The sequence below is a fragment of the Motacilla alba genome, unplaced genomic scaffold, assembly GCF_015832195.1.
Source record: "Motacilla alba alba isolate MOTALB_02 unplaced genomic scaffold, Motacilla_alba_V1.0_pri HiC_scaffold_34, whole genome shotgun sequence".
Classification (NCBI taxonomy): Eukaryota; Metazoa; Chordata; class Aves; order Passeriformes; family Motacillidae; genus Motacilla; species Motacilla alba.
In genome coordinates this window covers 1,710,622-1,733,547 of record NW_024037436.1, presented here as the reverse complement: position 1 = coordinate 1,733,547, position 22,926 = coordinate 1,710,622, and the positions used below count along the sequence as shown (strand labels likewise).

At 59.7% G+C, this 22,926-nt stretch overlaps 1 protein-coding gene across 1 annotated transcript in view; it reads left to right on the top strand.

The window, feature by feature from the left end:
• Positions 1–22,926, top strand: part of LOC119696644 (protein Wiz-like) — a 44,085-nt gene that overhangs the window by 4,920 nt on the left and 16,239 nt on the right. The window contains exons 2-5 of the mRNA XM_038126448.1: positions 1,851–2,230; positions 12,762–12,822; positions 13,942–16,175; positions 17,493–18,002. Coding sequence (XP_037982376.1) covers positions 1,921–2,230; positions 12,762–12,822; positions 13,942–16,175; positions 17,493–18,002 — 3,115 coding nt within the window. The 5' untranslated portion in view covers positions 1,851–1,920. The remainder of the gene's footprint in view (positions 1–1,850; positions 2,231–12,761; positions 12,823–13,941; positions 16,176–17,492; positions 18,003–22,926) is intronic.

Below are 22,926 nucleotides of genomic sequence, written 5' to 3'. Positions count from 1 at the left end.
GGATTTTTTTTTTCTCCAGAATTCCTTTACTTTTCACCTTTTGAGATCGTTATTTCTCTGGGATTGTTTTAATTCTGCCTTTTGGGGCAGGAAAATGTGATTTTGGGCTCTTTATTTCACTGGAATTGTTTTAATTCTCACCTTTTGGGATCTTTATTTCTCCGGAATTGGTTTAATTCCACTTTTCAGGTGGGGAAAGGTGATTTTGGGATCTTTATTTCTCTGGAATTGGGTTCATTCCCACTTTTCAGGTGGGGAAAAGGTAATTTGAGATATTTATTTCTCTGGAATTGTTTTAATTCTTGCCTTTTGGGGCAGGGAAAGGTGATTTCGGGATCTTTATTTCACTGGAATTGTTTTAATTCTCACATTTTGGGATCTTTAGTTCACTGGAATTGTTTTAATTCTCACATTTTGGGATCTTTAGTTCACTGGAATTATTTTAATTCTCACCTTTTGGGCTCTTTATTTCATTGGAATTATTTTAATTCTCATATTTTGGGCTCTTTATTTCTCTGGAATTGTTTTAATTCTCACCTTTTGGGGCAGAGAAAGGAGATTTTGGGATCTTTATAACTCCGGGATCAATTCCCATTTTCTAGGGCAGGAAAAGGAGCTTTTGGGATTCTCCTTTCTTTCACTCGGATCCTTTCAATTCCCATTTTCAGGTGGTTGAAAGCTGATTTTGGGGTGAATAATTCCGGGCCAATCCCCCCGCTGTGAGCCAGCTTTCCCTCCCTGGAGGCTCCAGAGTTTTCCGGGAGGAGAATCCGGCCGTGCCCGGGGCAGCAGCTCCCCAAATGCTCCTTTGGGGTTCTCCGTGCGGGGATCGAGGGCTTGGGAAAAGCCAGGGATGGGGGATGTGGGAATGACGGGGGAGGACGGGTGACATTTGGTGACTTTTGGTGACTTTTGGTGACTTTTGGTGCCCCAAACCCTCCGTTTTTACTCATTTTCTGCCCATTTTCCCTCAGTGGAGTGGCCAGGGGGAGGACAGGTGACATTTGGTGACCCCAAACCCTCCCCCTTTGCTCATTTTTGCCCATTTTCCCTCAGGAGGGAGGACAGGTGACATTTGGTGACTTTTGGTGACTTTTGGTGACCCGAACCCACCATTTTTGCTCATTTTCTTCCCCTTTCCCTCAGTGAGGAGGACAGGTGACATTTGGTGACATTTGTGACTTTTGGTGAGTTTTGGTGACCCCAAACCTGCCATTTTTGGTCATTTTCTGCCCATTTTCCCTCGGGGGGAGGACAGATGACATTTGGTGACATTTGGTCACTTTTGGTGCCCCCAAACCCGCTGTTTTTACTCATTTTCTGTCCCTTTTCCCTCAGTGGAGAGGACAGGTGGCATTTGGTGACATTTGGTCACTTTTGGTGCCCCAAACCTGCTGTTCTTGCTCATTTTCTGCCCATTTTCCTTCAGTGGCGAGGACGGGTGACATTTGGTGACTTTTGGTGACCCCAAACCTGCCATTTTTGGTCATTTTCTGCCCCTTTTCCCTCAGTGGGCAGGACAGGTGACATTTGGTGACCCCAAACCCTCCCCCTTTGCTCATTTTCTGCCCATTTTCCTTCAGTGGGGAGGACAGGTGACATTTGGTGGCATTTGGTGACTTTTGGTGCCCCAAACCCACTGTTCTTGCTCATTTTCTGCCCCTTTAGTGGGGAGGACAGGTGACATTTGGTGACTTTTGGTCACTTTTGGTGACCCAAACCCGCTGTTTTTGCTCATTTTCTGCCCCTTTTCCTTCAGTGAGGAGGACAGGTGACATTTGGTGGCATTTGGTGAGTTTTAGTGACCCAAACCCCCTGGTTTTGCTCATTTCTGCCCGTTCTCCCCGCAGGTTTTGCCGGCAGTCCCCGCAGTGCCGTCGCCGCGTCCTGCTCCGCGCGGCGCCGCGGCCCCGGCGCGGCATGGAGGAGAGCGTCCCGCCCTTCCCGGAGCGCCTCGCCGACGGAGCCCCGCCGATGTCCCCGGAGCCCGGCCCGGAGCCCTTCCCCGCCGAGGAGCCCCGCTTCCTCCGGGACGCCAAAAGCGCCGCCGGCAGCGCGGCGCCGCCCGGCACCGAGCTGGAGGAGGACGCCTTCTACGGCGGCGCCGAGGAGGAGCCGGCGGCCGCCGGCCGCGAGGGCGAGGCGCCCGAGCCCGGGGAGGAGCCCGACTTCTTCTCCTCGCTGGCCCGGCACGAGCCCGACGAGGCGCTGGAAGCGCACGACGAGGCCGGTGAGTGCCGCGGCTCGCGGCGCCGCGCGGTTCTCGCGGCCGGTTCGCTGCGTCGTGTCGCCGTTACCCCCGGCGTGGTTTGTGCTGGGGGTTGGTTCTCTTGGGGATGGCGGTGGTCGTGTTGGTGATGGTGTTGGTTGTGTTGGTGGTGGTGTTGGTTCTCCTGGTGCTGGTGTTGGTTGTCATGGTGGTGGTGTTGGTTCTCTTGGTGTTGGTTCTCCTGGTGGTGGTGTTGGTTCTCCTGGTGGTGGTTCTCCTGGTGCTGGTGTTGGTTCTCTTGGTGTTGGTTCTCCTCATGTTGACTCACCTGGTGGTGGTGTTGGTTCTCCTGGTGGTGGTGTTGGTTCTCCTGGTGTTGGTTCTCCTGGTGCTGGTGTTGGTTCTCTTGGTGTTGGTTCTCCTCATGTTGACTCACCTGGTGGTGGTGTTGGTTCTCCTGGTGGTGGTGTTGGTTCTCCTGGTGGTGGTGTTGGTTCTCTTGGTGTTGGTTCTCTCTTGGTGATGGTGTTGGTTCTCTTGGTGTTGGTTCTCTCTTGGTGCTGGTGTTGGTTCTCCTGGTGTTGGTTCTCCTGGTGCTGGTGTTGGTTCTCTTGGTGTTGGTTCTCCTGGTGTTGGTTCTCCTGGTGTTGGTTCTCCTGGTGCTGGTGTTGGTTCTCTTGGTGTTGGTTCTCTCTTGGTGCTGGTGTTGGTTCTCTTGGTGTTGGTTCTCTCTTGGTGATGGTGTTGGTTCTCTTGGTGTTGGTTCTCCTGGTGTTGGTTCTCTTGGTGTTGGTTCTCCTCATGTTGACTCACCTGGTGATGGCGTTGGTTCTCTCTCGGTGTCGGTTCTGCTGTTGACTCTCCTGGAGATGCTGGTGGCTCTCTTGGTGTTGGTTCTCTCTTGTTGATGGTTTTGGTTCTCTTGGTGATGGTGGTGGCTCTCTTGCTGTTGGATCTCTCTTGGTGACGGTGTTGGCGGTTTTGGTGGTGATGTTGGGTCCCTCAGAGATGGTGTTGGGTCTCTTGTGTTGACTCTTCGTGATCGCCTTGACTCTTGGTGTTGGTGTTGGCTCTTGGTGACGGTGTTGGTGTCTTGGCATTGATGTTGGTTCCCCTGGTGATGGTGTTGGTTCTCTTGTTGATGGTTTTCGCTCTCTTTGTGGTGGTGTTGTTTCTCCTGGTGATGGTGATAGTTCCCCTGGTGATGTCTCTCTTGGTGATGGTGTTGGTTCTCCTGGTGATGGTTTTGGTTCCCCTGGTGGTGTCTCTCCTGGTGATGGTGATGGTTCTGGTGGTGTCTCTCCTGGTGATGGTGTTGGTTCTCCTGGTGATGTCTCTCCTGGTGATGGTGTTGGTTCCCCTGGTGATGGTTTTGGTTCCCCTGGTGATGTCTCTCCTGGTGATGGTGATGGTGTTGCTGGTGGTGTCTCTCTTGGCGATGGTGTTGTTCCTCCTGGTGATGTCTCTCTTGGTGATGGTGATGGTGATGGTTCTGGTGGTGTCTCTCTTGGCGATGGTGTTGTTCCTCCTGGTGATGTCTCTCTTGGTGGTGGGGATGGTGTTGCTGATGATGGTGTTGTTTCTCCTGGTGATGTCTCTCCTGGTGAGGATGTTGATTCTCCTGGTGATGGTGATGGCATTGCTGGTGATGTCTCTCTTGGCGATGGTGTTGTTTCTCCTGGTGGTGTCTCTCTTGGTGATGGTGTTGTTTCTCCTGGTGGTGTCTCTCTTGGTGATGCTGTTGTTCTCTTGGTGATGTTTTTGGGGGAGTTTTGGGGGAGTTTTGGGTGTCTGGGGTGGCTTGGGGGAGGTTTGAGGGGAGTTTTGGGGGTTCTGGAGGAGATTTGTGGAAGTTTTGGGTGTCTGGGGTGGCTTGGGGGAGGTTTGAGGGGAGTTTTGGGGTTCTGGAGGAGTTTTGGGGGAGTTTTGGGTGTCTGGGGTGGTTTGAGGGGAGGTTTGAGGGAATTTTGGGGTTTTGGGGTGGCCTCGTGTCCTTCCTGGGAGTTTTCTCCCGGGGTTTCTCTCTGGGGTCTCCTTTGCTCCATCCTCTCCCCATTGTGGGGCCGATCCCGAGGAAATGAGGCGGGGGTGGCGCTGCCCTGTGGGGTCCCTTTGTCACCGGGGTCCCCGGGTGTGTCCCTGTCCCTGTCGCCCTTATCTGGTCACCCCGGGCGTCCTCACCCCCTTATCTCCCCCTCACCCCCCTTATCTGCCCCTCACCCCCCTTATCTGCCCCTTATCTCCCCTTATCAGTGACTCTGGGGGGTTCTGTGGTCAGCGACCTTTGGGGCCGAGCTTGGGGTCGGGCTGGGGGTGGGGGTGGGGTTTGGGGTGTTTGGAGCTGGGTTTGGGGTGCCTGGAGCTGTTTTTGGGGTGTTTGGAGCTGTTTTGGGCGTGTTTGGAGCTGTTTTTGGGGTGTTTGGAGCTGTTTTGGGGGTGTTTGGAGCTGTTTTTGGGGTGTTTGGAGCTGGGTTTGGGGTGTTCGGAGCTGTTTTTGGGGTGGCCGGAGCTGGTTTTGGGGTGGCCGGAGCCGTGTTTGGGGTGGCTGGAGCTGTTTTTGGGGTGTTTGGGGTGCCTGGAGCTGGGTTTGGGGTGTTTGAGCTGGGTTTGGGGTGTTTGGAGCCGTGTTTGGGGTCAGGAATGGCTGGAGCTGCTTTTGGGGTGTTTGGAGCCGTGTTTGGGGTGCCTGGAGCTGCTTTTGGGGTGTCTGGAGCTGTTTTTGGGGTGGCTGGAGCTGCTTTTGGGGTGTTTGGAGCCGTGTTTGGGGTGCCTGGAGCTGTTTTTGGGGTGGCCGGAGCCGTGTTTGGGGTGTTTGGAGCCGTGTTTGGGGTGGCCGGAGCTGTGTTTGGGGTGGCTGGAGCTGTTTTTGGGGTGTTTGGAGCCGTGTCTGGGGTTGGGGATGGTCGGAGCTGTGTTTGGGGTGGCTGGAGCTGTTTTTGGGGTGGCCAGAGCTGTGTTTGGGGTCGGGGATGGCTGGAGCCGGTTTTGGGGTGTTTGGAGCCGTGTCTGGGGTCGGGGGTGGTCGGAGCCATGTTTGGGGTTTTTGGAGCTGTTTTTGGGGTGGCCAGAGCCGTGTTTGGGGTGGCCGGAGCCGTGTTTGGGGTGGCTGGAGCTGTTTTTGGGGTGGCTGGAGCCATGTTTGGGGTGGCTGGAGCCGTTTTTGGGGTTTTTGGAGCCGTGTCTGGGGTCGGGGGTGGTCGGAGCCATGTTTGGGGTTTTTGGAGCTGTTTTTGGGGTGGCCAGAGCCGTGTTTGGGGTGGCCGGAGCCGTGTTTGGGGTGGCTGGAGCTGTTTTTGGGGTGGCTGGAGCCATGTTTGGGGTGTCTGGAGCCGTTTTTGGGGTTTTTGGAGCCGTGTTTGGGGTCAGGGTTTCTCCGGTGCCAGACTTTGGTCTGGCTTTGGGATGAGCAGAGCGCCCCAGGTGCCTCCAAGGCCCTGATTTAGCTGGGAACCCTCCCAGCGAGCTTTGGGGGTTTTTTGGGGTTTATTTGGGGTGAAGTGGTCTCATTCTTGTGCTGTAACTCCTCCCACGGGGTTCTCCATTCCTGGAACTCAAACTTTGGCTGGATTTTGGGATTTTGGGATTTTGGGATCGGCAGAGCCCTCCAGGTGCCTCCAAACCCTCCTGGATCCCATCCCGAGGGATCTCTGCCAACTTTTGGGGTTTTTTATGGTGCTTTGAACCCGATCCAGGAAAAACCCCGAGAGCAACACCCAACGACCCCAAACGCATCCCAAAATCCCCGGGACAACCCCAAAACATTTCCTCGGGGTCGGGGCCGGTTTCCAGCTCTGGCCGCGTTCCCGGGAATTCTCTCGTTAATGAGGATCAGTGCCAGCGGGGCCGTGCCAGGAAAGGAAATTATGGGATCAGCTGGGCATGGAACAGCCCCAAACTGGGATGGAACAGCCCCAAACTGGGATGGAACAGCCCCAAACTGGGACGGGAACAGCCCCAAACTGGGACGGGAACGGCCCCAAACTGGGATGGAACAGCCCCAAACTGGGATGGGAACAGCCCCAAACTGGGACGGGAACAGCCCCAAACTGGGACGGAACAGCCCCAAACTGGGACGGGAACAGCCCCAAACTGGGACGGGAACAGCCCCAAACTGGGATGGAACAGCCCCAAACTGGGACGGGAACAGCCCCAAACTGGGATGGGAACAGCCCCAAACTGGGATGGGAACAGCCCCAAACTGGGATGGAACAGCCCCAAACTGGGATGGGAACAGCCCCAAACTGGGACGGGAACAGCCCCAAACTGGGATGGGAACAGCCCCAAACTGGGATGGAACAGCCCCAAACTGGGACGGGAACAGCCCCAAACTGGGATGGGAACAACCCCAAACTGGGATGGGAACAGCCCCAAACTGGGATGGAACAGCCCCAAACTGGGACGGGAACAGCCCCAAACTGGGACGGGAACAGCCCCAAACTGGGATGGAACAGCCCCAAACTGGGACGGGAACAGCCCCAAACTGGGACGGGAACAGCCCCAAACTGGGATGGAACAGCCCCAAACTGGGACGGGAACAGCCCCAAACTGGGATGGAACAGCCCCAAACTGGGACGGGAACAGCCCCAAACTGGGACGGGAACAGCCCCAAACTGGGACGGGAACAGCCCCAAACTGGGACAGGAGCAGCCCCAAACTGGGCTGGAACAGCCCCAAACTGGGATGGGAACAACCCCAAACTGGGATGGAACAGCCCCAAACTGGGATGGAACAGCCCCAAACTGGGATGGAACAGCCCCAAACTGGGACGGGAACAGCCCCAAACTGGGACGGAACAGCCCCAAACTGGGACGGGAACAGCCCCAAACTGGGATGGGAACAGCCCCAAACTGGGACGGAACAGCCCCAAACTGGGACGGAACAGCCCCAAATTGGGACGGAACAGCCCCAAATTGGGACGGAACAGCCCCAAACTGGGACGGAACAGCCCCAAACTGGGATGGGAACAGCCCCAAACTGGGATGGAACAGCCCCAAACTGGGACGGAACAGCCCCAAACTGGGATGGGAACGGCCCCAAACTGGGACGGAACAGCCCCAAACTGGGACGGGAACAGCCCCAAACTGGGATGGGAACAGCCCCAAACTGGGATGGGAACAGCCCCAAATTGGGATGGGAACAGCCCCAAACTGGGACGGAACAGCCCCAAACTGGGATGGGAACAGCCCCAAACTGGGACGGAACAGCCCCAAACTGGGATGGGAACAGCCCCAAACTGGGATGGGAACAGCCCCAAACTGGGACGGAACAGCCCCAAACTGGGATGGGAACAGCCCCAAACTGGGATGGGAACAGCCCCAAACTGGCACGGGAACAGCCTCAAACTGGGACGGGAACAGCCCCAAACTGGGATGGAACAGCCCCAAACTGGGACGGGAAAATCCCTCGCTCCTGCCCCAGAGATCTTGGAGCCTGAGAGTTTTGGGGTCAGGAGCTCTTCCCAAATCTTTTTGGGGTCTGTAACTCTTGACAAAGACTTTTGGGGTCAAGAACTGTTCCCAAAGACTTTTGGGATCTGGAGTTTTTCCCAGAGACTTTTGGGATCGGCAGCTCTTCGCAAATCTGTTTGGGGTCAGGAACTCTTCGCAAATCTATTTGGGGTCAGGAACTCTTCCCAAATCTGTTTGGGGTCAGGAACTCTTCGCAAATCTATTTGGGGTCAGGAACTCTTCCCAAATCTATTTGGGGTCAGGAACTCTTCCCAAATCTGTTTGGGGTCAGGAACTCTTCCCAAATCTTTTTGGGATCAGGAACTCTTCCCAAAGACTTTTGGGGTCAGGAACTCTTCCCAAAGACTTTTGGGGTCAGGAACTCTTCCCAAAGACTTTTGGGGTGATTAATTCTTCCCAAAGACTTTTGGGGCCGTGGGGAGCCCCAAAATCCGCCTTTGGGGTCAGCAGGAGTGCGTTGACCCCGTGCCCACCCCCTGCTCCTCAAGGTGCCCCCACGCCTTCGGGCTCGGCGGCGTCCGGAGCCGTTTTTCGGCTCCCTTCTCCCAAAATTTCGGCGGCGGGCTGGGAGCAGCTGCCGTGCCCGTCTTGTGGGGCTATAAATAACAGCCCAAATCCCAAATCCCCGATCCCAAATCCCCAACCCGACCCGGAACGGGGCCACGGTTTAAAAATAAACCCGGGAGGGAAACGCCGCCAGAGGTTTGGGATTTCCCGAAGTAGGACAAGGACCGGGTTTAGCTCCCGCTGGGCCCTAAAATACCCAGTTTTGGGCCATAAAATCCCCAATTTTGGGCCACAAAATCCCCAATTTTGGGCCATAAAATCCCCAATTTTGGGCCATAAAATCCCCAATTTTGGGCCCTAAAATCCCCAATTTTGGGCCCTAAAATCCCCAATTTTGGGCCACAAAATCCCCAATTTTGGGCCATAAAATCCCCATTTTTGGGCCATAAAATCCTGGGTTTTGGGGTATAAAGTCTCCGGGTTTGAGGTGTAAAATCCCAATTTTTGGGCTGTAAAATCACAGGTTTTGGGCTGAAAAATCCCCGGTTTTGGGCTGCAAAATCATGGGATCGTGTCCTGGAGTTTGGGATCGTGTGCTGGAGCTTGGGATCGTGTGCTGGAGCTTGGGATCATGTCCTGGAGTTTGGGATCGTGTCCTGGGGTTTGGGATCATGTCCTGGAGTTTGGGATCGTGTCCTGGGGTTTGGGGTCGTGTCCTGGAGTTTGGGGTCGTGTCCTGGAGTTTGGGGTCATGTGCTGGAGCTTGGGATCGTGTCCTGGAGTTTGGGAGTTTCCTGGAGCTCAGGATCATGTGCTGGAGTTTGGGATCGTGTCCTGGAGCTCGGGATCGTGTCCTGGAGCTCAGGGTCATGTCCTGGAGTTTGGGATCGTGTGCTGGAGTTTGGGATTGCGTCCCGAAATCCAGGATTATGTCCCGGAGCTCAGGATTGTGTCCTGGAGTATGGGATCATGTTCTGGGGTTTGCAATCATGTGCTGGAGTTTGGGATCGTGTGCTGGCATTTAGGAACGTGTCCTGGAGTTTGGGATCACGTCCTGGATCCCCTCCTGGAGTTTGAGGTCATGTCCTGGAGTTTCCCGGATCCCAGGATCCCCTCCTGGATCCCAGGATCCCCTCCTGGAGTTTGAGGTCATGTCCTGGAGTTTCCCGGATCCCGGGATCCCCTCCTGGATCCCAGGATCCCTTCCTGGAGTTTGGGGTCATGTCCTGGATTTTCCCAGATCCCTGGATCCCCTCCTGGAGTTTGGGGTCATGTCCTGGAGTTTCCCGGATCCCTGGATCCCCTCCCGGATCCCAGGATCCCCTCAGTGCTGACCCTGGCTCTCTCCCCCCAGTTTCTCCCCTTTCCCGTGGGAAGAGCTCTCCCTGGAGTCCCCGTGCGGCTCCGGGGCTCCCCCGTCCCCCCGGGGCTCCCCCAGCCCTGGCAGAGCTCCGGCGGCGCCGCGAGCGCGGCTGCCGGGGCCGGCGCCGAGGCAAACCTTCCCGCTGGAGATCCTCCCCCTCGTTCTCGGGACAAAATTCCTCGTTTTGGGGATTTCCCGCCCCGTTGGCACTGCTGGAGTTTCTCCAGGAGCTTTTCCGGGAGCTTTTCCAGCTTTTCTGCCTGCGCTGCCTTTTCCCCGGGAGCTGCAGGTGCCAAACCGCGGCCGGCTTTGATTTTTTCCCCGATTTTTCAGCTTTCCAGGGATTTTTGACGTTCGTTTTTCCCTTCGCCGTCGCTGACTCGCGGCTGCCATGCGACCCCCGCGCTGACGAGATTCCCATCCCTCCCGATTCCCGGGATCCCCTGGAGTTTTCGGGCCCCCATCCCCCTCCTCTTCCCTCCCCCCCATCCGGAACTTCTCCAAACTTTTTCCCAGAGCTTTTCTGGGATCTGGTGCGGGGTTGGGACATCCTTCCCCCTCCGTGGAACCCCCCAGAGCCACGGATCTCCCCCTCGCCTCCGGATTTCTCCCTCCTGAGATGTTTCTCCTCCTCCACCTGGCTCGGGTCGGTCCCCAGGGGCCTCCAAACCCCTTTGGGGACATCCCAGATTTCCCCGGGAACGTTTTCCAGCTCCGTCGGGCGCGGCCGCTCCTCCGGCAGCCGGCCCGGCCTCTCCTGGAGCCGGCCCCAGGTTGGGCCTCTTTTCTTGGAAAAGCAGCGGAGCAGCTGTTCCTGGGAAGAGGAACCGGGACAACTTCGGAGGGACGAATCCATGGGAGCTTTTGGGGGGTTTTTGGGGAATTTGGGGCACCTGGAAAGTCCTGGAAGGGCCGTGTTATCCCGGGAACGCCGACGGGAGCTGCGGCCTGGATCCCATCCGGGCTGGATTCGGCCCTCAGAGGGATTTTTCCAGTCCCTGGTGAGCGGTGGGATGAGGAACCTCCTCCCTTTTTCCGTGGATTTCCTCCAAAATCTGAGCTCGGGAGGCTTTGGCCGGCAGGGCTCATCCCAGGAACATTCCAGAGCTCGTTCAGGATCTGTTCCGTGATGTCACCAGATCTCCCATGGATCCTCTCCAACAGGGACATTCCAGAACTCGTTTGGGATCTATTCCGTAATGCCACCACCTCTCCCATGGATCCTCTCCAATGGGGACATTCCAGAGCTGGTTTGGGATCTGTTCCGTGATGTCGCCAGGTCTCCCATGGATCCTCTCCAATGGGGACATTCCAGGGTTTATTTGGGATCATTCCATGGTGTCACCAGATCTTCCATGGCTCCACCTCATCCCAGTGCTCCAATTGGGATCATTCCATGGTGTCACCACCTCTCCCATAGCTCCGTGTCTCCCATGGGGACATTCCAGAGCTGGTTTGGGATCATTCCATGGTGTCACCACCTCTCCCATGGATCCTCTCCAATGGCGACATTCCAGAACTGGTTTGGGATCATTCCGTGATGTCACCGGCTCTCCATGGCTCTGTGTCTCCCATGGGGACATTCCAGGACAATCCAGTGGGTCTGTGTCCATCCCAGCTTTCCGTGGGAATTAATTTCGGGTGGATTGGAGAGGCAGGAGCTTCCATTTTCCCCTTTTTTGCGGAATTTCCGTGTTTTTCTCTTTCCGTTGCGCTCCTTCCCCGGGAACATCGGCATTACCGGCCCCGGGCGCCTTTGCCCGCCCAGCGGTTGGGTTGGACCCGCCCTGGGCGCTCCTTGGAGCTGCAAGAGTCAAATTTGGGGCCGTTGGATGGATTTGGGGCCGGGCTGGGCTGTGGGGAATGGAATTCCCACTTCTCCTGCTTCCAGAGGGATTCTGGGGCGTCAAACGGCTCCGACGGTGCCGGGGACCGGAAACTCCCAATTTTTGGGCGTCTCATGGTCTTGGGTGACCGCGTGAGGGTTGGGCTTGATCTTGGAGGTGTCTTACAACCGTAACCATTCCGGGGTTCTCCTTTTCCAACCTTAATTATTCAGTGGCTGAAAATTTCCATCATGGAATTCCTCATGGTGCTGGTAACGAGCCCGAATCCGCGCCGTCCATGGCAGGAACCCTGTGGTTGGGTTGGGTTGGGTTGAGTTGAGTTGGGTTTAGTTAGGTTGGCTTGGACTGGTTTGAATTGAGTTTGGTTGAGTTGCCTTGGCTTTGATTTGATTTGAGTTGGGTTTGGTTGGGATGATTTTATTGAGTTGGATTGAGTTGGGTTTGGTTGAATTAGGTTGGGTTTGTTTTTGTTGAGTTGGATTGAGTTGGGTTTGGTTGAATTGGCTTGGGTTTGGTTGAATTAGGTTGGGTTTGTTTTTGTTGAGTTGGATTGGGTTGAGTTGGGTTGAGTTTGGTTGGGATGAGTTTTACTGAGTTTGGTTTGGTTGAGTTGTTTTGGGTTTGTTTTTGTTGAGTTGGATTGAGTTGGGTTGGGTTTGGTTGTGATGAGTTTTATTGAGTTGGGTTTGGGTTTGTTTTTGTTGAGTTGAGTTGGATTGAGTTGGGTCGAGTTGGGTTGAGTTTGTTGAGTTGGTTTGGGTTTGTTTTCGTTGAGTTGGGTTTTGTTGTGTTTTGTAGAGTTGGGTTGGGTTGAGTTGGGTTGGGTTTGACTGAGTTGGGTTGGGTTGGATTTGATTGAGTCGGGTTGAGTTGAGTTGGGTTGGGTTGAGTTGGGTTGGGTTTCATTGGGTTTGGTTGGGTTGAGTTGGGTTGGGTTGGATTTGATTGAGTCAGGTTGAGTTGGGTTGGGTTTCATTGAGTCGGGTTGGGTTGAGTTGGGTTGGGTTGAGTTGATTTGGTTCAGTTGGGTTGGGTTGAGTTTGGTTTGGTTGAGTTGGGTTTGGTTGAGTTTGGTTTGGTTGAGTTTGGTATGGTTGAGTTGATTGGGTTGAGTTGGGTTGGGTTGAGTTGAGTTGGGTTGGGTTTGGTTGAGTTGGGTTGGGTTGGGTTGGGTTGAGTTGAGTTGGGTTGGGTTGAGTTGAGTTGGGTTGAGTAGAGTTGGAGGCCAGCTCACCGGTGACCACCCAATCGCTCTCCCGGCCACTGGGTTGGAACTTTGGGGGCCATCGCTCGGTTTGGGGGATTTGGGCTTTTCCCGGGAACGCCGTCCCGGCTGTGCTGACCCCGCTCTTCTCCGTGTTTTCCAGATGAGCCCGACCCCGCCCTCTCCGGAGCCGTCCCGGCCGCGGCTCACCGGACACAGCTCGGGTGAGTTCCGAGGGACGGAGCAGACGGGACCGGCCAGGGGCTCCCGGGCCATCCCAGGGCACCCAGGAGCCATCCCAGTTCAAACTGGAGCCATCCCAGTTCACCCTGGAGTGATCCCAGTATCCCCCAGGCCATCCCAGTTCAAACTGGAGCCATCCCAGTTCACCCTGGAGTGATCCCAGTCCCCCCCAGGCCATCCCAGTTCCCCTCAGGCCATCCCAGTTCATCCTGGAATGATCCTGGTGTCCCCCAGGCCATCCCAGGTCACTCTGGAGCCATCCCAGTTCCTCTCAGGCCATTCCAGGTCACCCTGGAGTGATCCCAGTTCCCTTTGGAGCCATCCCAATCCCCCCTGGAGCCATCCCAGTTCCCCTCAGGCCATCCCAGGTCACCCTGGATCCATCCCAGTTCACCCTGGATCCATCCCAGTTCCCCCTGGAATGATCCCAGTTCCCTCTGGATCCATCCCAGTCCCCTCTGGATCCGTGCCAGTTCCCTTTGGAGCCATCCCAGTCCCCCCTGGATCCATCCCAGTTCCCTCTGGATCCATCCCAGTTCCCTCTGGATCCATCCCAGTTCCCTCTGGATCCGTGCCAGTTCCCTTTGGAGCCATCCCAGTCCCCCCTGGATCCATCCCAGTTCCCTCTGGATCCATCCCAGTTCCCTCTGGATCCATCCCAGTTCCCCTGGGGATATCGTGGTTGTGTTTTCCCAAAATCCCACTTTTCACCCCAAAATTCCCTTCCAGCCCCACAAATGAGGAACACCCGGGGTTCCCAAGGCTCTTCCAGCCACGGCAGGGTGGGAAGGGATGGATTTGTTCCCCTCCCCAATTTTTGGGAATCCCCCACAAATCCTTGAAGCCCACTCCCAGCAAACCTCGGTGTTCCCCAAAACCCCGTTTTTCACCCCAAAATTCCCTTCCAGCCCCACAAAGGAGGAACATCCATAGTTCCAAAGGCTCTTCCAGCCATGGTGGGGTGGGCTTTGTGTCCATCCCAAATTTTTGATTTGGGGGAATCGCCACAAAATCCTTGAACCCTTGCCAGGCTCCTTCCTCTCCCGGCAAAGCTCGGTGTTCCCCAAATCGCCGTTTTTCACCCCGAATTTCCCTTGCAGGCCGGTGCCCGAGGAGCCGCTGGCGTTCCCGCGGGCGCTGTTCCGGCCGCTGGCCGTGGCCGTGTCCTGGGGCGCGCGGCCGGCCGAAGGGACGGACCAAAGCACTTTAGAGCGGCGGCCCGGCCCCGGGGGCTCCCCGGAGCCGCCGCGCGCGGGCGGCACCGGCGTCGCCGCGGCGCCGCCGTCCCCCGAGCCGCGGCCGGCCGCCGCCGAGGAGAACCGTCCCCAAACCGAACCAAAGCACCCGGAAGGGCTCGGCGCCGAGCCGGGCCGCAGGGGCGTCCAGCGGCTGGAGTGGATCTCCAGGAGCCCCAGCCCGTCCTTCCAGGACCCGCGCCCGGCGCCGGACGCGGCGGCCGGCTCGGCGTTCCGCGCCGCGGCCGGCCGGGAAGCGGCGCCGGCGTTGCGCAGAGCCAAAGCCAAAGCCTCGGAGAGCTGCCGGCGGAAAGCGCCGGCGGCCGAGCCGGACCCGGCCGAGCCGGGCGCCGCGGCCGAGTGGACGCTGCCCAAGCTGGACGCGGTGGGCAAGCAGTCGTGGACGGTGAACGCCGAGGACTCGGTGGAGCGGCTGCTGCCGGAGCCGGCGCCGTGCGGCGCCGTGGCGGTGGAGGTGCGGCCGTACGTGTGCGGGGTGCTGCTGGAGGAGCCCCCCAAGGACGAGGAGCTGGAGCAGGAGGACAACCCCAGCGTGTTCACCTGCATCGAGTGCAGCATCTACTTCCGCCGCAAGGAGCACCTGCTGGAGCACATGCTGCAGCACAACCGCGGCGCCGAGCGCGGCGCCGACGCGCCCGCCGGCCGCTGCCGCTTCTGCTGCGGCGAGTGCGGCTGGGCCTTCGCCGAGCCGGCGGCGCTGGAGCGGCACAAGAGGCTCCACCAGGAGTCCCGCGAGAAGATCATCGAGGAGATCCAGAAGCTGAACGAGTTCCCGGACGAGGGGCGCGAGGCGCGGCTGCAGTGCCCCAAGTGCGTTTTCGGCACCAACTCCTCCAAGATCTTCGTGCAGCACGCCAAGATGCACGTCAAGGAGAGGAAGGAGCACGCCTCCAGGAGCTCCGGCCTCTTCGGAGAGCTCCGCGACGGCGCCGGGCACGGCCTCTACAAACCCTTCCAAGCCGACGAGCTGCCGGCGGCGGCGCCGGCCGGCCAAGCGCCGAGCGCCTGCGTCCTCTGCGGCTTCCCGGCGCCCAACGAGCACATCCTCAAGGAGCACCTGCGATACGCCCACTCCCAGTTCTCCTGGCAGCCCGAGGGCTTCGAGGACGATCCCAACCAGCCCGGCACCAGCCGCGACTCCTACAGCCCCGTCCGGCCCGCCCGCTTCGCCGACGCCGAGGTTTTCGGCAAAACCGAGAAGGGCTTTTCGGAGCGGCTCTTCCCGCCCCCGTGCCGGGAAGGGTCGTCCCTCTACGAGCCCGCCCCGGCCGCCTTCGGCTTGGGCCACCCCCGGCTGGACAAGAGCGACGGGGCCACCAAGAAGGAGCTGTCGGGGTTCCACCACGCCAGGAAGGCGGCGCCGTACTCGCACCAAAGCTTGGCGTTTGCCGGCTTCTCCTCCTCCAAAGGCTACTCGCACTCGGCCCTGCAGCAGCTGAGGAAGAGAGCGGCCGCCCGGCCGCCGGAGGGGGACGGCGACGCCCTCCGCGGCCACCCCGCGGGGCTGGAGGAGCTGCGGCACGGGTGGGCGCCGGCCGGCGACGAGGAGCCGGAGCCGGGCCACGGCAGGGCCGCCGTCGCCGTCCCTCCGGCCGCGCTGGAGCTCAAGAGGACCTTCAGGGCCGCCCTGAGGGCCGCGGACCCGGCGGTGGCCTCGGAGGAGCAGCGGCACCAGCTGAGGATGACGGTGCCCGTGGTGGTGCTGGAGGAGATGGCCGCCCACCCCAGGGCCGCCAAGAGGCCGCGGGGGAAGCCCCTCAAGAGGAAGCTGCTCCCGCCGCGGGAGTTCCTGCTGGAGGAGCCCCTTCCCCTGGACGTTCTGCTGCTGGACGCGCCCCTGGAGGGGCCCCTGGAGCTGGAGGAGCTCCTGGACTCGGAGGCCACCATGCTGAAGAACGAGGAGAGGAAATGTCCCTACTGCCCCGACCGCTTCCACAACGGCATCGGCCTGGCCAACCACGTGCGCGGCCACCTGAACCGCGTCGGCGTCAGCTACAACGTGCGGCACTTCATCTCGGCCGAGGAGGTCAAGGCCATCGAGCAGAAGTTCTCCTTCCAGAAGAAGAAGAAAAAAGGTAGTTTGTACCAAATTCCTGCTTCTCCCAGCTGCCACCGGGACGTCTCCCGCTCCCGCGCGGCCTCTGGGGGTTTGGGGGGCCACAAGCCCGGAGCTCTTGGTGGCCCTGGTGGCTCAAACCCACCTGGACATCTGACCACAGGTCTTGGTGCCACCACTGACCACTCCTCCCTTGCAGTGGCCATCTTCAACCCCGGCACCTTCAGCCTCATGGGGTGGATCTTGATGTGTTTTGGTGTTTCTGGGCGGGATTTTTTGTGATCCTGCTGGTTTTTGGGTTCCTGGTGGGTTTTTTTAGGATTCTTGGGTTCCTGGTGGTTTCTGGTGGCCCTGGTCCCACTCGTGACCACTCTTCCTCTTTCCAGTGGCCAACTTCGACCCGGGCACGTTCAGCCTGATGGGGTGAATTTTGGGGCTATTTTTTGGGTTTTTTGGTATTTTTTGGGTTTTTTGGTGTTTCTGGGTGGGTTTTTTGGTGCTTTTGGGTGGGGTTTTTTGGGATCCTGCTGGTTTTTGGGTTCCTGGTGGTTTCTGGTGGCCCAGATTCCACTCCTGACCACTCCTCCTCTTTCCAGTGGCCAACTTCGACCCGGGCACGTTCAGCCTGATGGGGTGGAGCTTGGTGGCTTTTTGGTGTTTCTGGGTGGGGTTTTTTAGGTTCCAGCTGGGGTTTTTTGGTTTTTTTGGGTTCCTGGTGGTTTCTGGTGGCCCCGATGCCACCTGTGACCACTCCTCCTCTTTCCAGTGTCCAACTTCGACCTGGGCGTGTTCAGCCTGATGGGCTGGAGCTTGGTGGCTTTTTGGTGTTTCTGGGTGGGGTTTTTTGGTGTTCCTGGTGGTTTTTTTGGGGGGGTTCTTGGGTTCCTGGTGGTTTTTTTTACGATTTTTGGGTTCCTGGTGGTTTCTGGTGGCCCCGATCCCACCCGTAACCACTCTTCCTCTTCCCAGTGGCCAACTTCGACCCGGGCACGTTCAGCCTGATGGGGTGAATTTTGGGGCTATTTTTTGGGTTTTTTGGTATTTTTTGGGTTTTTTGGTGTTTCTGGGTGGGTTTTTTGGTGCTTTTGGGTGGGGTTTTTTGGGATCCTGCTGGTTTTTGGGTTCCTGGTGGTTTCTGGTGGCCCCGATCCCACCCGTGACCACTCCTCCTCTTTCCAGTGGCCAACTTCGACCCGGGCACGTTCAGCCTGATGGGCTGGAGCTTGGTGGCTTTTTGGTGTTTCTGGGTGGGGTTTTTTAGGTTCCAGCTGGGTTTTTTGGGTTCCTGGTGGTTTCTGGTGGCCCTGATCCCACTCCTGACCACTCCTCCTCTTCCCAGTGGCCAACTTCGACCCGAGCACGTTCAGCCTGATGCGCTGCGAGTTCTGCGGCGCGGGCTTCGACACGCGGGCGGGGCTGTCGAGCCACGCCCGCGCCCACCTGCGCGACTTCGGCATCACCAACTGGGAGCTGACCGTGTCGCCCATCCACATCCTCAAGGAGCTGCTGGCCGCCGCCCCCGAGCACCCGGCGCTGCTGCGCGCCATGGGGCCCTCGCCGGGCCGCGACCCGCACCGCGACCTCCACGCGGAGCTCCACCGCGACCTCCACACGGAGCTCCACCGGGACCTCCACCCCGAGCTCCACCGGGAGCTCCACCCGGAGCTCCACCGCGACCTCCACCCCGACCTCCACCGGGAGCTCCACCCGGAGCTCCACCGGGACCTCCAACCAGAGCTCCACCGGGACCTCCAACCGGATCTCCACCGCGAGCTCCACCGGGAGCTGCCCAAACCGGCGCCGTTCCCGCCGCCCTGGGGGGATGAAGTTCTGCCGCCCTACAGGGACGGTGAGCGACCCCAAACACCCCAAAAACTTGGGGAGTCGGGGCGGGTTTGGGGCTTTTGGGATCATTTTGGGGTTTGGGGCTGGAGGAGGAGCTTGGTGTCCTCAGGGATCTCATCCAGGACCTCGGATTTGGGGGATTTTTTGGATAAAATTGTTGGGTTTGGGATCCATTTGGGGTTTGGGTTTTGGGATGAGATTTTGACCTCGGATTTTGGGGATTTTTCGGGATAAATTTGGTGGTTTTGGGGTTTAGGATAAATTTGGGATTTGGGGCTGGAGGAGGATCTTGGTGTCCTCAGGGATCTCATCCAGGGCCTCGGATTTGGGGGATTTTTTGGGATAAATTTGGTGGGTTTGGTGATTTTGGGATCCATTTGGGGTTTGGGTTTTGGGATCAGTTTTTTGGCGTCGGATTTTGGGGATTTTTATTGGAAAAGGGTCCAAATTCAGTGGGATCGGGGCAGGATGGAGATTTGGGGTGCTGGTTTTGGGGGGATTTTTGGGGTTTTTGGGGGGTTTTGGGATAAATTTGGGGTTTGGGGCTGAAGGAGGAGCTTGGTGTCCTCAGGGCTTTGTTTTTGGGGGATTTTTTGGGATAAATTTGGTGCTTTTGGGATGAATTTAGGATTTGGGGGCTGAAGGAGGAGCCCGCCTGGATCCATGGTTTGGGATTTTGGGGATTTGCCATTGGAAATCCAGGACATTTTACTTCCAAACCCACAAAATCCGGGATATTTGAATCCCCAAATTGACAAAATCCGGGATATTTCCAATTCCCACACCCACGTTACCCCTTTCCCCCCCAAAACCCCCCAATTTCCCCCCAAAAAATCCCAAATTTCCCCCAAAAATGCCCTAAATTCCCCCCAATCCCCCCTTTTCTCCCCGAAATTCCAGAATTTCCCCCCAATTTCATCCCCAAATCCCCCAATTTCCCCCCAAATTCCCCCAAAATCCCCCAAAATTCCCCTTTTCCCCCCAATGCCCCCAAAAATCCCCCAAATTTCCCCCCAATTTCCCCCAAAATCCCCCAAATTCCCCTTTTCCCCCAATTTCATCCCAAAATCCCCCAATTTCCCCCCAAATTCCCCCAAAATCCCCCAAAATTCCCCCTTTCCCCCCAATTTCCTCCCCAAATCCCCCAAATCCCCACTTTTTCCCCCCAATTCCGCCCAGAATTCCCAAAATTCCCCAATTTCCCCCCAAACCCCCCCCCCCCCCAGCTCCCCGCTCGGCGCTCGGCCGCTCTCCCCTGGCCGCTCGGGCCGCGCCGCTCTCGGCGCTCGTCCCGCCGGCCTGGCGGGCGCCCCGCGTGCGCCGTGCCCAAGATGGCGGCCTCCACCTCGGCCTCGGCCGCCGCCTCCCCGCCGCCCAAAGTCACCAAAGCGGCGGCGGCGCCGCGGCCCCCGCGACCGCGACCGCGGCGGGGACGGCGACCCCGAGCCCCCGGCCGCGCCCGAGCCGGGTGAGCGCCCCTTTCCGCCCCGCCGGCCCCGCCCCGCCGCGCCCGGGCCCACCCGCGCCCCCCCCCCCCCCCACCCGCCCCCGTGTCCCCTCACGGTTCCGCCCCGCACCGGCCCCGGTTCGGCCGGGCCGCGGCTCGGGGGGACGCGGCGGGAGAGCCCCCCGGGGCTGCGGGAGGCCGCGGCCGAGGAGCCGCCGCCCTCCTTTGTCCCGGCCCCGGCCCCGCTTTGTCCCCGCGGGACCCCCGGGATGCGCGCCCGGGACGGGCCCGGGGCCGCCGGGGGCTCCGCTCGGCGCCGCCCGGGGCTGCTCGGGGCCTGCGGGCCGGGGGGGGCCCGGTTCGGGTCGGGCAGCCCGGTTCGGGTCCGTTCGGGTCGGGGCTCCCGGCCCCGGGGAGGCGGGGGGGGCCCGGTGCGGCCAGGCCGAGCCCCGCGAACCCCGGGGGTCCCCAGGCCGGTCCCCGGGGTGTCCCCAGCTCTGTCACCGAGAGCCCCGGGATGTCACCGGGAGCCCCGGGATGTCCCCGGCCCTGTCACCAAGCAGCTCCTGGGATGTCCCCGGCCCTGTCACCGAGAGCCCCGGGATGTCCCCGGCCCTGTCACCAAGCAGCTCCTGGGATGTCCCCGGCCCTGTCACCGAGAGCCCCGGGATGTCCCCGGCCCTGTCACCAAGCAGCTCCTGGGATGTCCCCGGCCCTGTCACCGAGAGCCCCGGGATGTCCCCAGCCCTGTCACCAAGCAGCTCCTGGGGTGTCCCCGGCCCTGTCACCGAGAGCCCCGGGGTGTCCCCAGGCTGGTCCCCAGGATGTCCCCAGCCCTGTCACCAAGAGGCCCAAGATGTCCCCAGCCTGGAGCTCCCAGGGTGTCCCCAGCCCTGTCACCAGGAGCCCTGGGGTGTCCCTGAGAGCCCCAGGGTGTCCCCAGCCCTGTCACCAAGCAGCTCCTGAGATGTCCCCAGCCCTGTCACCGAGGGGCTTCTGGGGTGTCCCCAGCCCTGTCACTGGGAGCCCCAGGGTGTCCCTGAGAGCCCCAGGATGTCCCCAGGTTAGTCCCTGGGATGTCCCCAGCCCTGTCCCCAAGCAGGTGCCAGGGTGTCCCCAGCCCTGTCCCCAGGATGTCCCCAGCCCTGTCACCAGGAGCCACTCCTGGGGTGTCCCCAGCCTGTCCCTGGGATGTCCCCAGCCCTGTCCCCGAGGGACTCAGGGATGTCCCCAGCCCTGTCACCAGGAGCCACTCCTGGGATGCCCCCAGCCCTGTCCCCGAGGGGCTCAGGGATGTCCCCAGCCCTGTCCCCAGGATGTCCCCAGCCCTGTCCCCAGGAGCCACTCCTGGGCTGTCCCCAGCCCGTCCCTGGCCCTTCTCGTGCCACCCCTCCCTGTCCCCTCCCTGCAGGGACCTGGTCTCCCTCAGGGAGATGCCACCAGCCTGTCCTGTCCCCTGCAGGGACCTGTCCCCACCCTGTCCCCTCCCCTTGGGGACCTGTCACCGTTCCTGTCCCACCTGTGCCGGGACCTGTGCTGTCCCCTGCTGGGAGATGCCACCACCCCTGTCCTGCCCCCTGCAGGGATTTGTCACTTTCTGTGTCCCCTCCCTGCGGGGAGATGCCACCACCCCTGTCCTGCCCCCTGCAGGGATTTGTCACTTTCTGTGTCCCCTCCCTGCGGGGAGATGCCACCAGCCTGTGCTGTCCCTGCAGGGACCTGTCACCTTCTGTGTCCCCTCCCCTTGGGGACCTGTCACCATTCCTGTCCCACCCCGTGCAGGGACCTGTCCCCACCCCTGTCCCCTGCAGGGACCTGTCACCTCTCAGTGTCCCCTGCAGGGACCTGTCCCCACCCCTGTCCCCTGCAGGGACCTGTCACCTCTCAGTGTCCCCTGCAGGGACCTGTCCCCACCCCTGTCCCCTGCAGGGACCTGTCACCTCTCAGTGTCCCCTGCAGGGACCTGTCACCATCTCTGTGTCCCCTCCGTGCTGGGACCTGCCACTGTCCCTGTCCCCTCCCCTTGAGGACCTGTCCCCACCCCTGTCCCCTCCCCTTGGGGACCTGTCACCGTTCCTGTCCCACGCCATGCTGGGAGATGCCACCACCCCTGTCCCCTCCCCTTAGGGACCTGTCCCCACCCCTGTGCTGTCCCCTCAGGGACCTGTCACCATCTCTGTGTCCCCTCCCCTTGGGGACCTGCCACTCTCCCTGTCCCCTCCCCTTAGGGACCTGTCCCCACCCTGTCCCCTCCCCTTGGGGACCTGCCACCCCTGTGCTGTCCCCTCAGGGACCTGTCACCATCTCTGTGTCCCCTCCCTGCCGGGAGATGCCACCACCCTGTCCCCTCCCTGCTGTCACCTTCCGTGTCCCCTCCCCTTCAGCATCTGTCACCTCTCACTGTCCCTGCCCTGCAGGGAGATGCCACCACCCCTGTGCTGTCTCCTGCCTGATGCCACCACCCTGTCCCCTCCCCTTTAAGATCTGTCACCTCTCTGTGTCCCCTCCCCTTGAGGAGCTGCCGCTGTCCCTGTCCCCTCCCCTCAGGGACCCGGCTCCTTCAGGAGCTGTCACCTCTCCTGGTGGCACCTCGAATGTCCCTGTCCCCTCCCTGCGGGGACCTGGCCCTGTCCTGTCACCTGTGGGGACCTGGCACTGTCCCTGTCCTGTCCCTGCCACTGTCCCTGTCCTGTCACCTGCAGGGACCTGGCACTGTCCCTGTCCTGTTCCCTGCTACTGTCCCTGTCCTGTCACCTGCAGGGACCTGGCACTGTCACCGTCCCTGTCCTGTCCCTGCCACTGTCCCTGTCCTGTCACCTGCAGGGACCTGGCCCTGTCCTGTCACCTGTGGGGACCTGCCACTGTCCCGGTCCTGTCCCTGCCACTGTCCCTGTCCTGTCACCTGTGGGGACCTGGCAGTGTCCTGTCACCTGTGGGGACGTGGCTGTCCCTGTCCTGTCCTGTCCCTGCCATCCCCCCTGTCCTGTCAACTGCAGGGACCTGGCCCTGTCCCTGTCCTGTCACCTGTGGTGACCTGGCCCTGTCCTGTCACCTGTGGGGACCTGCCACTGTCCCTGTCCTGTCACCTGTGGTGACCTGGCCCTGTCCTGTCACCTGTGGGGACCTGCCACTGTCCCTGTCCTGTCACCTGTGGTGACCTGGCCCTGTCCTGTCACCTGTGGTGACCTGGCACTGTCATTGTCCCGTCACCTGCTGGGAGATGCCACCATCCCAGTCCTGTCACCTGTGGGGACCTGGCACCATCCCTGTCCTGTCCTGTCCCCTGCCACTGTCCCTGTCCTGTCGCCTGTGGGGACCTGACACTGTCCCTGTCCTGTCACCTGCTGGGAGATGCCACCACCCCTGTCCTGTCCTGTTCTGTCCCCTGCCACCACCTTCAGTGTCCTGTCACCAGTAGGGACCTGACACTGTCCCTGTCCCCAAATTGCAACTGGAGCCCCCCAAACCCCACCTGGAACCC